The sequence below is a fragment of the Caretta caretta genome, chromosome 1 (genome assembly GCF_965140235.1).
Source record: "Caretta caretta isolate rCarCar2 chromosome 1, rCarCar1.hap1, whole genome shotgun sequence".
Lineage (NCBI taxonomy): Eukaryota > Metazoa > Chordata > Testudines > Cheloniidae > Caretta > Caretta caretta.
The window spans coordinates 255,859,656-255,875,524 of NC_134206.1; the positions used below are offsets into that span (position 1 = coordinate 255,859,656).

General features: G+C 42.4%; 1 protein-coding gene across 2 annotated transcripts in view; it reads left to right on the plus strand.

Annotated features, from left to right (window-relative positions):
* Positions 1-15,869, plus strand: part of ABTB3 (ankyrin repeat and BTB domain containing 3) — a 293,163-nt gene that overhangs the window by 262,273 nt on the left and 15,021 nt on the right. For both annotated transcript variants that reach the window (XM_075123440.1, XM_048832361.2), the window contains 4 exons: positions 6,476-6,581; positions 7,386-7,488; positions 11,535-11,616; positions 12,900-12,968. In XM_075123440.1, coding sequence (XP_074979541.1) covers positions 6,476-6,581; positions 7,386-7,488; positions 11,535-11,616; positions 12,900-12,968 — 360 coding nt within the window. The remainder of the gene's footprint in view (positions 1-6,475; positions 6,582-7,385; positions 7,489-11,534; positions 11,617-12,899; positions 12,969-15,869) is intronic.

A 15,869-nucleotide genomic window follows, 5' to 3' on the forward strand; every position in this document is an offset into this window, starting at 1 on the left:
TACCTGTACTGCACCCAAAGGATATTTGAGCAGAAGTTTCACAGTTTTACGAAGAATGCTGTGTATGTGATACCTGTTTTGTCAGAAACTGGATGCACTGTTTCTATGATATGTCTGCCCTCTTCTAGTTTATCACCCAGGAATTAGACTGAGCTCTTGGAGCTGAGGTGTCTGTACACAATGCATGGCTGTGATATAAAGAACCTTTTGAAACAGAATCTTGGCAGTTTTCCGAGCATCACCTGCGATTAATTCCATTTTGCCATGCAAGGGCCTGCATTTGATGCTAACAAAACCTATTTTGTTACGCAGTTCGTTGCCTCTAACTGTACATCCAATCTCTACGGCTTCCCTACCTTACAGTTGTTGACTAATAGTAATTATGTGTATGCTATTTAATCATCTAGGAGCAGCCCTCTGAAGTGACATTTAACCAGGTTTGATGCAGCTAATAAAAGTGAATTCTACTGCAGAACCTGACCAGAAATACCTAAGGAAGAATGAAAAGGTTCAGAGAGATATGACACGGAAAATCTCTTACTAAAGTGGGGATGGTCATTCAGACATGGGGGGGCCACACAACAGCCTCTGCACCACTTAACTCCATATGTCCCTTTATGGTGGTGAGAGGTGTTGGGTAGAGTAATCATTCAGGGGCACCTCTGCCTGCCATGGACTGGTTTCTCAATAGATTGGTTCACCCTGGTGAGCTCCCACTGCTGCAATTATCCAATGGAGCTATGGGCAAACAGCATAGTGTAGAGCAGCCTTCAGGCTGCTGTATGTTTTGCCAGGTGTAGCCAGGCTCCCAGCAGCCCTAGGATCCAGGAAAGCAAAAGTGGCTTAAAGGTACCTTTGCATACATCCATATTCCCCTGAGCTGTGCCATGGCTCTGCTAAAAGGCAGAGACTGAGAGACCTTGAATAATTGTTACCTTAGAACATTACTTTTCTGTTTAGAAGGTATGTGTCTACTGTAAGTTAGTGTTTGGGGGCCTGGTGTCAAAGTGAGTCTTTGGGAGGGATTTGAGGGCCTAGCAGGAAACAATAGCAGAAGGAACCAACGTGATAGGGAGGCTGGCATAGATGGGGCTTGAGGGAAGGGGATGTGATTAGGAACCAAATCCAAAACATAGTCTGGGGCAGAGATGTGCAGGGCTTCAAAGGAAAGGCCAAGAAGCATAATTTGTTACAAAGCCAGTGGAGGGAGTTATAGGAGTGATATGGTCTAATCGACCATCTTAGCAGCTGTGTTTTGGACAGACTGGAGAAAAGCAACATGGGACTGGAAGAAGCTGTAGGAGAAGATAAGGGCATGGTCAAGTATCTTAGAAGTCAGAAAGAAAGAGAAGAACTGAATTTTAACCTAACTGGACACAATAAACCAATTTTCCCCCTATTATGATTCTTTCTTGGGTTTGTGATCCTAAGAAGGGCTGAGTGCCCTCAATAGCTCTCAAAAGTAAATGTGAGTGACGGGTGTTCAGTATCTCCAAGGGTGTTCAGCACCTTGCACGATCGGGCCATAAAATGATATGGGTCGAGGCAGGGAACTCTAAGGAGCAAATAGTTTGGAGTAGCCTTTGCTGAGCACTGCCACAGACCTTCAGCAAAGGGGGTTTTGAAAGACCATCCACACATACAGCCCACTGGCTGGTTCTATCTTCCCTCTTCTGCTCCAGAACAGTGAGCAAAGGGTCTCTGCTCAGGGCGCTTGAAAGGCTTCAGCTTTGCGTAGACAGAGAAACTCATTCGTCCCGCCAACCAATGTCAGTGCAATATATTCACAAAATATTGCAAATTGCTTTCAGTCTCTTCTGAAGAACGCTGTTAAGGCAGACAACTGCCTCTGTCCTAACAAAGCAAAATTTCTTACTGTCTCCCTATCAGAAATACCACCTCCGTGAAGTGACTGAGCTGTTGTTCCCTCTTGCCTTTGTGTAAATTACCTCTCGGTTGGGTAATATCCTCATTATATCCAATGTGAAACTGTATTCCCTCTCATACCATATAGAAACACATCCAACTCTCCTCGCCAGCAACTGAATACCCATGTATGAAAGGAGGTTGGCCTCAGTCCAGTTCTCAGCATCACATATGCTGGCAGCAAAATCTTTCCAACATCAGACTGCAGGAAAAAAAGACAAATTGTTTGATCCTTCAATTTCAATGTCATCCTAGACAAAAGAAGCTCCTGCAGCCTTTACTTTCTTATCAAGTGGTGGGGTGACAGGGATAAGCTGATCCGATGGGGTAAAGAAGAATTTCCTCCCAGACTGTGCAGGTGTTTCACAGGGTGGGCTTAGTAACCGTGGCAGATGCTGAACTATCTAGTTAAGGCGACGGTCTGAAGGAATGTTGGATTTACTGGATTGTTTCTATCTTCCAGTATGGCAATTTTAATGGGCCAAGCTCCATTCTTCATTGCTTGTGCTTGGCTCCCAATGGGAGCCCCCCCAGCACACATCCAAGAGCAGAATTTGGCCTTAAGTTCCTCTGTGAAAGCTATTTATTACTCAGCAGCCCAGGATCATAGACTTCCATCTCTGACAAAGGCTCCCTTTTATCTACCCTCTCTGCTGCTTCTTCCTGCCTGGTTTATTGTTAAAATCTGCAGGCTTCAGAGATCATATCCAGTATCCACATCCCTCAAAGGCCAGCATGTGTGTGGGAGTCTGAGCTACCCTGTTCTAATGACTTTCTCCTTTCCGCTCCACGTCCTTGGTGAAAACTTATTGTTTGGGAACCATGAATCTGAACTAGCAGTGAGTTACCCTCCTGTCGTCTTTTCAGCTTAGCAATTTTTTGGCCTTTCAGCTGTGTCTGTTGATTTTGTGAACTACTGACTTTGTCAACACCAACCATATGTCTGGACTGCCCCCAAAATGAAAACTACTGACAGTACTACAAATACAAAGTTCCACACTGTGTAAAATAGAATGATTTGTTTGTTTTTTTCTTTCTCTTATATTCTACTCTCTATATAGAATTTTATGGTGCGTTCATCAGTGTAGTATCTGAATGCCTTCCAGCAATGCATTAAGCCATGTGACTATGCATCTGTTATGTGTTGTTTGTTCTCTCAACCTCTCCCGGAGGGAGAAACGGGTGCAATGGAGTGTCTTGTTTTGGTAGTGTATGGGTTTATACATATACACACCTGTTACTCTGTGTTTATGTAAGAGAAGGCAAGGTCAAAAAAATGCACCTGGCACTTGGTGTAGAAAGTGGTGAGGTTTGCGGAGGTCCTTATTTCCCTGGGGAGTTCATTCCACAGTCTCAGAACACCCCCGGAGAAATCTGTGTCTCCTGCACAGACAAGCTTTACTCTTATTGTTGCAAGCTCCATGGTGCCAAAGGAATGAAGTTGCCAATCATGGTCTTTATCCCAGAGCTTTAGACAATCTTTTAGAGACCTTGGGCCCAGGAAGACATGGAGAGCTTTGACATTAAGGACCAAGACCTTGAACTTAATTCAGTATTCTATGGGAGGCTATTATAGAGAGCAGAAGCCAGGTTTGATGTACTCACGGTAGCCTGCGTTGCTAAGGAGGCGTTCTGCAGCATTCTGAACTGGTTGGAGTCTCCTAAGTGCTGACTGCTTCATGTCCAGGTGTATCACATTGCTGCAGTACAGCCGAGAGGTGGCGAAGGCGGGAATAACTGAGGCCAGGTCTTCGTCCGCCAGGATGAGATGGAGTTTCCAACTGTAAGATCTCTTTCCTATAAATCTGCGTTCCCAGGAAAGATCAGAAACTCCAAAATCAGGCACATAAGCACCTGTGTGATTTGTTTTCATATATACATCCCATGTCACTTATTTGAGGAGCTGTGTGACTTACCTGTGTGACCTATATCACCCACAAGCTGTTCTTAGTCACACCAGCCTGGCCTACACAACTCCACACGTCAGCACTCTTTTGCTCCTAACTCTGTCCCCTATCCCTTTTCATCCCCCGCCCTGCTCCACTTTTCTTAATTGATATACAATGTGTAAATCTATTGCACAGCCAGGTAGTGTAACTAAGGCCCTGTCTACACTACAGCTTTTACCCGAGTTTGTAGTCAGAGACACAACAGTATCATGATGTAGTTTGTGTCTGCAGTACCATATGGTTAATACTCTGTTAATAACTTGTGGCAGCTGACAATGCTTTGCCCAGGTCAGTGTCCTAAGGTGGTTACAGTCTTCCTGTAACCAATTTATCACACCATGTTTTGCAGTATAAATGGGACCTCCTAAATGCCTGTGTAATCAGGTTGGCTAGCCCTCCTCCTTTTCAGTTCTCTGTGTGGAAGGACCTCCCAGAGTGCAATGCTCCACATGCTGCTGGTGTCCTGCTTTGCATGTCCTCCAAACACTCTGTCCCCTGGTGAGGGACATGGGGATAGCTGCCCAGATTTCCCCATGTGGCACTGATACAAACAACCTTCGACAGCAAGGTAGATGTGGCTACTTAATCTTGGTTGACACATGGGAGTGCTGCAAAAAACAAACAAACAAAACATGCTCTGTGGATGCAGCTCAGCCTTGTGTGTTGTAATTGGGTCAGACGCATGTCATGAACCAGTTACAAAATCATGGTTGTACCAGTAGCATAGGCAGGACACCCAGACGCTTTCCTCTTTAAATCTGGTCTTAAACCTTCCTTTTCTCTTAGGCGTCTGATTCACACTCTTTGTAAAGTGCTTTGCTAAGCTCTGTATAAAAAATACTAAATACAAATATGCTGCTAGTGTATAATGACGTCCTTGTCACCAATTTCTTTAAGCAAAACAGCAGGTGTTTTTCCCGTCTCTTGAGCTGTATTCCCAGACTCCCTGCTCAGGTTTTCAGTGAAAAACACATTTCACCCTTTTTGACAATCTGAGTTGCTTGGTACCACTGCAATCTACTTCTGAGTGTTTCTCTTAGCATTAAGTCTGAAGAAACAGGAGACACGGTCTGTCCTTGGATGCTTTTGCAGTTTCCTTCGAAGTCATGTGGAGGTGCATTCGCACATCTGAGGGCACAATTTGTATTTTTCTTATACTAATCGATACTGTAGAACAGTTGTTCCAATATCTTTGCCACCTCACCTAACATTTTATGTAAGTTAAGGAATAAGTGACTATTTCCAGAGCTCAGTGAAATCTGCTTAGGAATTAAAGCTTCACTTTCTGTTCTATGCGCTGTGCAGATATTTTAAATATAGAATTTAAACAACTCACATTTTTAATGTTATGTGTATTTTATATCTACCTGGCTATTTCTGTGGCCTCCATCACTGTAGTATCTGAGCTCCTCACAATCTTTAATACATTTATTCTTGCAACACCCCTGTGAAGCAAAGAAGTACAGTTATCCCCATTTTACAGATAGGAACTGAGGCCCAGAGGGATTAAGGGCCATAGTCTCTGCTTATGTTAATTGACATAGTAGTCCATTAACTTCAGTGAAGCTGGTCCCTTTTTCACCAGCAGAAATCTGACATTTTCAGAAGCATATAGTCCCATTTTCAAAACTGATTTAGCGACTTAGGAGCCAAAGTCCCATTGACTTTCTGTGACATTTAGGCTCCTAAAGGCCGAAGGACCAGATCTTTAAAGTATTTAGGTGCCTATAGTTGCCTAGTGAGATTTTCCAAAACACTTAACTCCCATTGAAAGCAGTGGGTGTTAGTCACCTAGGCACTTTTGAAAATCCCACTAGGCGCCTATTTGCATCTTTAAGCACCTAAAAACCTTTGAAAATGGGACTTAAACTCTTAAGGCACTTAGACATTTTTGAAAATTTACCTGTAAATTACTTGCCCAAGATCACACAGGAAACTTGTGGCAGAGCCAAGAACTGAACCCAGCTGCGAGACTCAGATTAGTGGCTGCATCATTAGACAATCCTTCCTTGTTTACAGAAGCTAGAATAACACCAATAGGGTAAATACCAGTGAAAAGGATACAAAATTACATCAGAGACATAACTAGAATTAAATTAAGAAATTATATTACAAGATATAAAACAGCTATCAACATACAAAGTAGGGTCTGTTTTCAGGAGCATTCGCACATTGCAGATATGTTTATTTAGTAACATTTGTTCTCCTAAAAAAGAAAATAAACCATTTTAAAAAGCCAGCTTAGTCATTTTACAGTAAAAATGAATTTTAATAATGAAATTAAATCCATATTTCTGTAGAACTCTGCTTATCTGAAGGGAGCAGTTGATATGGAATTTATCTGGATAAAAAAAGGCTTCTGGTAAAGGAGTTTTTCATTTAAGTGATGCACATTGGGAGGGAGCAACAACAAAAATGTGGATGATGGGGGATTGGATAAGAAGAATTGATAATTGTAAATCAAAATTTTTGACAGAGCTTTTGGTGACCACAATTTGGTCACCTTAGAATTGCGCACTATTCAGGGAACTCTCGGGAATGATTTGAGCTTGTACCTGTTAACCCACAAGCTTATACTTGTATTTATTTCTTTTGTATAGAATGAAGTGATAAGTCAGCAACTGTCTGTCATTTTCACGCATTGCTATGGACCTTATCCTATTCCAAAGCTTGTTGAAATCAAACGAAAGCAGACCTCTCGTTTAGGTAAGTCACAGGTGAGGTGCAGATCACAATGTTCACAGAGTGCTGTCCTAGGATTTGGAGAGATCAAAAGAAAGGAAAGAGGTAAACGCTAATGAAAATGATTGAAATAAAGTAAGTCTTTGGGTTTCTAAGCATTGCTGCAAGAACTCTGGCAGCAGAAATGTGATTTCAGTTTGAGTGCTCTGGAGCCACTGCATTCTTCTATATACTAGGCAGTCGTCGTGGCCAGAAGACAGAGCACACCAAACTATAAAACGCAGAATTGGAAAAACTGGGTCTGGGGCCCGATCCTGCATTTCTTACTCGCCTAAAATTTCCATTGAAATCTATAGGTGTCTTTGGATGCCCAGGATTGGACCTGCAGTTTTGCAAGTTACTTTTGGGTCTGATTCCTTTACACTCAGGCCACACAACCAGAGTGGTGTAAAAGGGCCTTAATGTACATGAGACTCAGGGCCTCTTGTGTCTGCTTAAGTACAGATGTCACTAGGTGCAGAGGGAGAACAGGACTAGGGAGCAGTTCAAAGTTCAGCCAAAGTCTAGAAAGAACTGCATGTGATGGATGACTGTTATCTTATATGAGATAAAAATGACTTTCAGAGTTTTTTAATTGACTTTGTACAGATTCTGTTAGAATATCAATATATCTTCCACCTCGGACTATTCAAACCAGCTTCACAGGCTTTTCTCATTTAAAAACATGTCCCCTTAAGCCATTGCCTTTTCTCACAAAAACAGGAAAATGCTTTCTATACATTTCACCTGTTCCCAACTAAAGTTTTTCTTTTCCTTTTGTGATTCCAGATCCCCATTTTCTTAATAATAAAGAGATGTCAGATGTTACATTTCTGGTGGAAGGAAGACCATTTTATGCACATCGAGTGTTACTATTTACTGCATCCCCAAGGTAAATGTACAGGTGTATTTTTTTTAATAAATGCAAATAATTTGATCTTTTCTGCTGTTGAGATTTGTTGGCACTAATGATTCAGGTAATGGGCTTCAGTCTTTGGGTTTGTTTAGAGAGTATTTTCTTGACAGCATGGTTCTGATTGGTTTGTAGGACATTTAACAAATGACGGGCTCTAGGCCCCAATCTTCTAATGCGCTCCATGCTTGCAAACCCTTGCACCTGTGCAGAAGTCAATGGGGCTCCCTTTGAACACAGGAATTCACTTGCATGAAGCTCGTTGCAGGATCAGGGCCCTAGTAATGAAAGATTCACACTCCTTTTATGCTCCGTTTTCATATACATTGAATGGCCAAACCCTCCTTTGCACGTTTCCTGTATGCATTTTATTTATAGAAGTGTCCATTACACAACCCATTGGGAGAGTTTACATTTTTTAAAATGGAATTAAATGTACAGAAACATACCAGGCAACTTCCAGTGGCAGCATTCATTGTCAATCCCCTACTCCAAAGACTGGAACCTGGAACAACAGCTCTAAACCAGCTTCAAGCAGGGTTTCCTTCGTCTCCGAGTCACAGGCCTAGTCTATACACAAACTTGCATCAGTTTAACTAAAGGTATATATTAGCTAACCCAGTGCAAATTTTGTGTGTAGGCACTCTTATTTTGGTTTGAATGGCTTATTTCCATTTAACAGGCGTTTGTAAATATACAGGTGCAATCTAATCAATATAGCCAGTTTTAAACAGATATAAATGTATCCATACAGCAGTTTGCACCCATTTAACTAAACTGGGTTTTAAACCTATTTTAGTTAAATTGATGCAACTAGGCTACACTCCAGCAGATATTTGTCTTAACGGATAAGCTGGGCTTGCAACATATTCAGAAGGTCAACTTTTGGAAAATGTTGGGGATGAAATTCTGGTCCTGTTGAAGACAATAGTAAAACTCCCATCGGCTTCAGTGAGGCAGGATTTCATCGCTACTATCTATGATGAATCCAGCCCATTGTCTTAACCATGCATTGGGTGGAAGGTTTGGGTTACAACTTCAGGGAGTGGGAAAATCTCTTTCTTGTCATCATACTTTCTACTTTTGAGAGAAAAATAGTGGCACTTGAAGTCCAAACTTGCAAGTATCCCTTGGAGAGCAGGAAGGAGCTGGGGCAAGGCATTCCTCACCCTTCCCCCTCCCCCCAAAAATATTGAATTATTAACCTAGGAAATTATTTCCTGCTATCTAGGAAACACACCTTTAAATGTAGATACCTATAAACAAGTGTAAGGAACCTGGGGGAGGTTTAGATTGGATATTAGGAAAAACTTTTTCACTAAGAGGGTGGTGAAACACTGGAATGCGTTACCTAGGGAGGTGGTAGAATCTCCTTCCTTAGAGGTTTTTAAGGTCAGGCTTGACAAAGCCCTGGCTGGGATGATTTAACTGGGAATTGGTCCTGCTTCGAGCAGGGGGTTGGACTAGATGACCTTCTGGGGTCCCTTCCAACCCTTATATTCTATGATTCTATGATTCTATGGTACCCTTACCTGCAGCTGGATTTACAAAGAAAATATCGAGAGGGTACCTGTGTATATCACCCTTCTCAGACAAAATTTTGTAGACTGCCGTTTCATGATTCTCAGCTTTCTTTTGTTTTATGTGGTAGGAGATAATTATTTGGCTGTCAACGCCTAATTAAAATACTACATTTACACACACACATACAAGCTGTACCAGCCCTAATATGGCAATCAAAAAAGAAATTGCATTGTCTGCCATGGATTAGCACTGAGAAGGAAGATAGGCACATAAGAGAATGCTCTGAGTCATGAAATAAAATGTCAAGAGTTAAAAGGTTAGCCTGAATATTGTGAGATGCCTCAAAGGCAAAAAACATAGCAAACAAGAGGTACTGGTTTGAATACAGCCAGTGCTGGTTGTGAATGAAAGCATTTACTATCTGTTGGCTGCTTGTGAACTGAGTGGTGGTCTCAGACTAGTTTCAAGTGGAGATATGTCCCTGATAACAAAAAGCACCAGCAAAAGCTGCCAGACTTAGCAGAGGTGCGTTGAAAAGGCAGTCCTTCGAAAACAAAGGTATGACACATTTGGAAGACTGTACATTTGCTGTCCTTGCTTAGCTGTCCTGTGCACGATGATGTGCATTCAAGCCCTGATTCAGGAAAGCATTTAGACCTTTGCTTAAGTCTGTCCCCCGTCTAGGCCAATGCTTATGTGCTGTCCTGAGTAGAAATGTTTTCTCGAATCAGGGCCGAAAAGAGGTCTTCAGTGTCTAAAGTTGTCAATTACAGTCTAGTAATTTAAACATTTGTAAAAGCTAAAATCCTAGATTTATAGGTAAATATCTACATATCTGTATAAATATCACATACAATTACAATTAACTTAAATGAATTCTACTCTGCTTTTATGTCCAAATCTGTGGTTGAAGTGAGAATTTTAACATTCTGAGAACAGCGATCCATCCAGTTCTTTCTCTCCCCTTCCCCAAACTATTGTTTTAAATCTGCATTAAAGTATTAAACTTCTTTATGTAGAATCTTCAACATTTTGTACTGGCCATCTTGCAAGCCAGGACAATGGAGATGCGAGAGGGAAAAAAAGCTGCAAATATTTAAAATGCAAGCTGATATCAATCCAAGAAGAAATTCTGAATTTTTAAAAGTTGCAGGTTTTACTCAAAAATGGCGCTATCTACATTCAAAGAAACAGTCAGTCCCTGATCCTGTAATAAGTTCCAAGTGGGCACAGCATTTATATTTCCTAGGTAGGTTTTTTCACAAAATTAGTTCTTCTTCGAGTGATTGCTCATGTGTATTCCACAATAGGCGTGCGTGCTTGCCACAGGCACCGGTGCCAGACGTTTTTCCCTCTAGCAGTACCCATAGGGGGAAGCACCCCCTGCGACTCCTGGAATGGCGCCTGCCTGGCGCAGTATAAGGGGAGCTGTGCGCTCCCCCCACCCTCAGTTCCTTCTTGCCGCCAGTGAAGGTGCGTCGGAACTGCTCTGCTCCAGCTTTGCTGTAGCTCATCCCCCAAACTGTTCGTTCATTCAGTGTCAGTACCTGTAGTTAGTTAGCTGTAGAGCTGCACAACTTAAACTCCGGGGCGCGGGGCATGCCCCGGCCCGGGTTCACTGACTAACTAAACTAACTAAACAGCTAACTAACTACAGGTACTAATACTGAATGAACGAACAGTTCTGGGGACGAACAACAGCAAAGCTGGAGCAGATCAGTTCCGACGCACCTTCACTGGCGGCAAGAAGGAACTGAGGGTGGGGGGGAGCGCACAGCTCCCCTTATACCACGCCAGGCAGGCGCCACTCCAGGGGTTGTGGGGGGAGGGGGGCTCCCCCCCTACGGGTACTGCTAGGGGAAAAACTTCCGGCACCAGTGCACGTGGCGAGCACACACACCTATTGTGGAATAGACAAAGCAACACATCTCAAAGAACACCAGTTCCTGAAAAGGTAACTGTCTTATACATTTTCCAGAAACTCAGAATGAAATGTCCTAATCAATGAGGTTTCCTAATTTCACTTTGAATTTAGTGACGTGCCTCTAAGGGGGCGTCTACACTGCAATCAAAGAAGTGATTGCAGCTCAAGCAGGCATACCTGGGCTCGCTTTCATCTAGCTAGCTTGGCTAAAAATAGCAATGACGGTGGAGCAGCATGGGCTGTACAAGCCTGCCCACAAGTTGGTATGAACTCGCTTTGCTAGCCTGCACAGGGGTCCACGCTGCCACGTCTTCATTGCTATTTTGAGAGTTGTGCTAACTAGATTAAAGCTAGCACGGGTATGCCATGCTGCATTCATGCTCCCAATTATGGTGTAGACAAACTCCCTGCAGTATATAAACCATCATATATTTCAGGATATAAATCCCGGTAAGCTTCTCCACGTTCTAATGTCCTATTTTCACAGTAATTGATGGTCGCCTCCCTTCCACTTTGCTCTATTTCAGCAGAAAGGTAATTGTAGTGTGGTATTTCAATCTTGCTCATTTTTATTTAGGTTTAAAGCACTGCTATCTAGCAAACCCTCAGCTGAGAACACTTGTATTGAGATCAGCTATGTGAAGTACCCCATATTTCAGGTAAAGTCTGTGCCCACATACCATCCGAATGGAATGTGTGTCATCAACAATTGTATGTACCCTGCACAAATTAATGAAATTACATTTAGTAAATGAGACATATCATACCTTAGAGTAGTGGTTTCATAAGCAAAGGCCTCAACTCCCTTTATATAGTAACCTGCATTATCATGCTGATTGCAGTCAAATAACATGTAAGTGACTAGATTTAACTGTGTATATTTCACTTCTGTAGTCTTTGAAGACAGAGCAGTGCATTTCAGTGGAACATTTGCATAGACTTTTGAGTTCTTTTTTCTCATGTTTGGTATTCCTGCATTTGCACACACAAGCTGGGAGGATGTAGAGGCCTTTCTTTTCCTAGCAATATTTGTTTACTCAAATTTTGTAATTCCTTCTGTGAAAATGTGGAGCCAAACTTACTGTCTCACATATTAGGCTAGATGCAGTGTATTCAAGACCTTGCATGCCTAAGAAAAGTTTATTTTAACCAGAGCAATGACAGTTCCATTTACTGACTGTTAGAGCAGCAGGTATTTTTCAGTGTCACTTACAGCTGCCTGCAATAACATTTAAACTTAATCTAAGTTTCCTGAGGAGAAATATTATTTGGCCCATGTTACAATGCAAAACCCCAGCACAAACCTTCTCACCAACCATGCTTGCTTGCCTATAGAAGTGTGGGAAGGAGGGGGTGTGGTTTCCCAGAAAGGGAAGAAATCAGGGAACAGCCACTATATGTGGCATGTTCTCCTGAATAAGTGGTGTAAAAACGGTATCAGAAAATGAATGAGCCGGGATCAACTTGCCCTGTGAGCTACCTGAACCTCTTTGGAGAGTCACAGCACTGTGTGGCTAATAGGGATTGGGAGAGAAGCCTTGCTACCTGTGAAGAGACACCTAGAACTGTGCAGAGACAGAGAAGATATCCATGTATGGCCTGACCCCTGCAGGTTTTTGACCAGTTTGACTGACAAATCCGTAGCCCTGCACATTGTTTGGTAGCCTCACACGCCTTCCCCCACCACACCATTCCCATGATGCAAAGTTAAAAATGGTGCTCATGAGGGGCTTTTCCAAAGCGGCTTATTTTTCAGAGTAACCTCTTCACTTGCGTGTGTTTTACTCAAGCAGGAATGATATGGTTCTGTGAGCCTCCCCATGTTACACTAATGACAGTGACCGCTGAAGCAAAGGGAGGCAGGACAATGAAAGGAAGACTTATGTAGTGAACATGTGTTGTCTGCTTTTCATAAGCAAACAGTCTCTTTGTTTTGTTTCAGCTGGTTATGCAGTATCTTTACTATGGCGGTGCAGAATCACTCCTGATTAAGAATAATGAAATAATGGAGGTAAGAAGTATTTTACTCCATTCCAATGGGAGTTACAATAAGTGATCTCTCCAGTGTTCACATAGCTGCACATGGAAATGGTCTCCATCAAGCGTTGGCAAACAGCACATAACTCTTCACCAGATTGTTTCGTTTTCCCCATGGCTACAGTGGCATCTGTCTGCACTTTTTGAGGAAAGGAATCAAAACCTGCTTTCATTTCTTCCTCCAGTCTCAGACTGTCTCTCCACCACTTCTTCCTGCTTCCCTGAGTTCAGAGTTGATCCTCACTGAGGTGCCACCATTATGAATACCCAGCTTGCAGCCTCCACCCCCAATTCCAGTTAACATAAATAAAAGTAGGTTTTATTAGACATAGGACAGAAAAGAGAGAGGAAAAACCTCAAAGCAAAAGATAATTTGAACTAAAATGTCTGGCCAGACACTCTGAAAAGCTCTTCTAGTCGAGCAAAAAGCTTGTGTTACAAAATTTGGAAATCTTTCCCTCAGCATGGTACAACAGCCTCATTCTCTTAGTCTTAATAGGATGTCTCTTGCCGCTAAATCAGTCTATTCCCCTTTCCAAGCTGTGTCTCTGGGGTTGTTAGCTAGGAGTCAAATGTCCAGAAAAGTAGAATAATCTCATGTGTAGTTCCTCATTCAGGAAGATATGCAAGCATATGCCTAACTTTAAGCATGTGAGTAGTTCCATTGAAGTCAAAGTTCAGCTTCAAGTAGCCAGATGCTTAACTGTGTTGCTGAATTGGGACCTTTAAACTGCCTCCTGAGATGGAAGGAAGGGGGAATATTTTTTTATCCCAAAAGCATATCCTCCTGTCCAAGGAGTCCAGTTACACTTTTCATCTTCCCCCTCCACCTGCCCTCCCCCACAAAACATACTGAATCTGACTCATCCTCTCCCCAGCCAAATGTGCATAACTTGTATGGATTTTAAGTGATCTCCTTCCAAAATTCTGTGCATTGTTATTATCAGCCATTGTTCAACCAAGTGGCTCCCAATAAAACACAAACTAAGGCATATTTGGGCAACTTCCTCGCCAATCTGAGCTGGAAGCTTTCATATCCACAGCTTTCAGGTTATATCAGGTAAAACTAATATAGGACACTAAATATTAAAATCACTGATATTTATACAGTTGGTAAAAATCATAGTGCACAAACTATATAGTATCAGAGGGGTAGAGGGGTTATATAGAATCTGCCACTATATTATTGTGCAGTGTGAGACACCCAAGCAAGGTGTTTTGACAGAGATAGTGCTACCGGAAACTGACAGCAATTGGGTATGTTTGGCCAATGAGAGTCTATTTTGGTGGGTATCGTAATGCTTATAATAATCCTGCTGAGGAAGTTTTGGAGGGGGGAGTATTTGTATAAGTAGACAAAACTGGAATTAGTCCTCTCCAGTTCAGTGGCACAGTTTTAACTAAGCTCAGTTGAATTAACTTCCTTTCTCTTACTAAAACCAGCTGTTATTTTTCAAATTCATTCCCACAACTTTGCAAAGAGGCCGATAAACCCTAACTCTTCCGACAAAAAGTGTTCTCAAACTAGATAGGACAACAGCTTTACAGATACAGATCTATACACATAATCAGCTAGGTAACACCCCCTCCCTCTTTCTGAATCGAGACTATATAAATATAGACCTCCCCAACAGTTGACTGGATGGGGAAAGAGAAAGGCCTATTTGGCCTTATATGGGTGTCCAAGCCCGGCACATGGCCCCCTCTGAGGGCATTCCCATGGGCTTTACTGTCAAATATGGCAGCTGTGTTGGACAAAACGGGGGGGTTGAGCAGCCTTGAAAAGACTATGCAGCTGCCTAAGAGAAGGCTCCTAATCCCTCAGGATTCCCTTTGTTTCCTGTGGTTTAAGAGCCCTTGTGGATCACAGGTCTGACTCCTTGAGCCACAGTGGCAGCTGGAGCCTGGATACGGCCCTAGTTTTCTAAAGTTATATTTAGCAACTTGCTTTATTATTATATTATATTATGTGGTAACAAGAAGCACAGGAAATACTGAAATCTTTGCTGCAATTCATAATTGGGGCCATATGGCTGCTGTCACATCAGCACTGCAGATTTTCCAGATTTTGGATTTATTTAGGGGATTATTTAGGGGAGCTGGAGGTGAGTGGATGGACAGGGCCAGAACAACTTTCTAACAGTTTTTTCCTAACAGCCCTGGCCTGCAGTGTGAGGGCACTGTTGGGTTCCACTGAGCAGCACTTTGTCGGGTATTCCCAGTGATAAGTGTTATATAAATGGCTAAAAATAGATAGAGCTCCCAGCTCAACCTCATATATGTGTATTGATCAGAGCAAACTGCGTAGTGCTGAAGAACCCCTGCCTACCTTCCAGAAAAGGAATTGGGTGGAGCTCTGCCTGCACTGCCCTTTTCCACCAGCTGAGATAAGAGGTTTGAACCCACCTGGTTTCATAGATTTTAAGGCCGGAAGGGACTATTGCAGTTGTCTAATCTAACCACCTGCAAAACACATGCCATAGGTTTTCACCCAATTCCTACATCAATCCCATAACTTCTGTTTGTGCTAATGCAAAAAGCAGGGTTGAACCCTGGCTGTTTGTTTCTAACGTGTAGCTGGGCAGATTCTTCAGAGTCACATTTGTGGAAGGGCTGTAGGCTCTGATGGTTATGCTGCTTCCTCGATAGTGCCCAGAGATCAGGGGAACTTATACACTTCTGTCCCACACCCCCAAAATGGCAGCATCTGGATCTGAATGTTCTGTTTTCCACTCATCACTTACCAACAGCCGCTCATCATAGTTTAAGCTGTTATGTTACTTCCCTTTGTAACACCAAAAAGGGTAAAATCAGCAAAAGAACCTTCTTATTATGGCAGTTAAATGACTGATAATTAAATTAAATTAAACGTAAT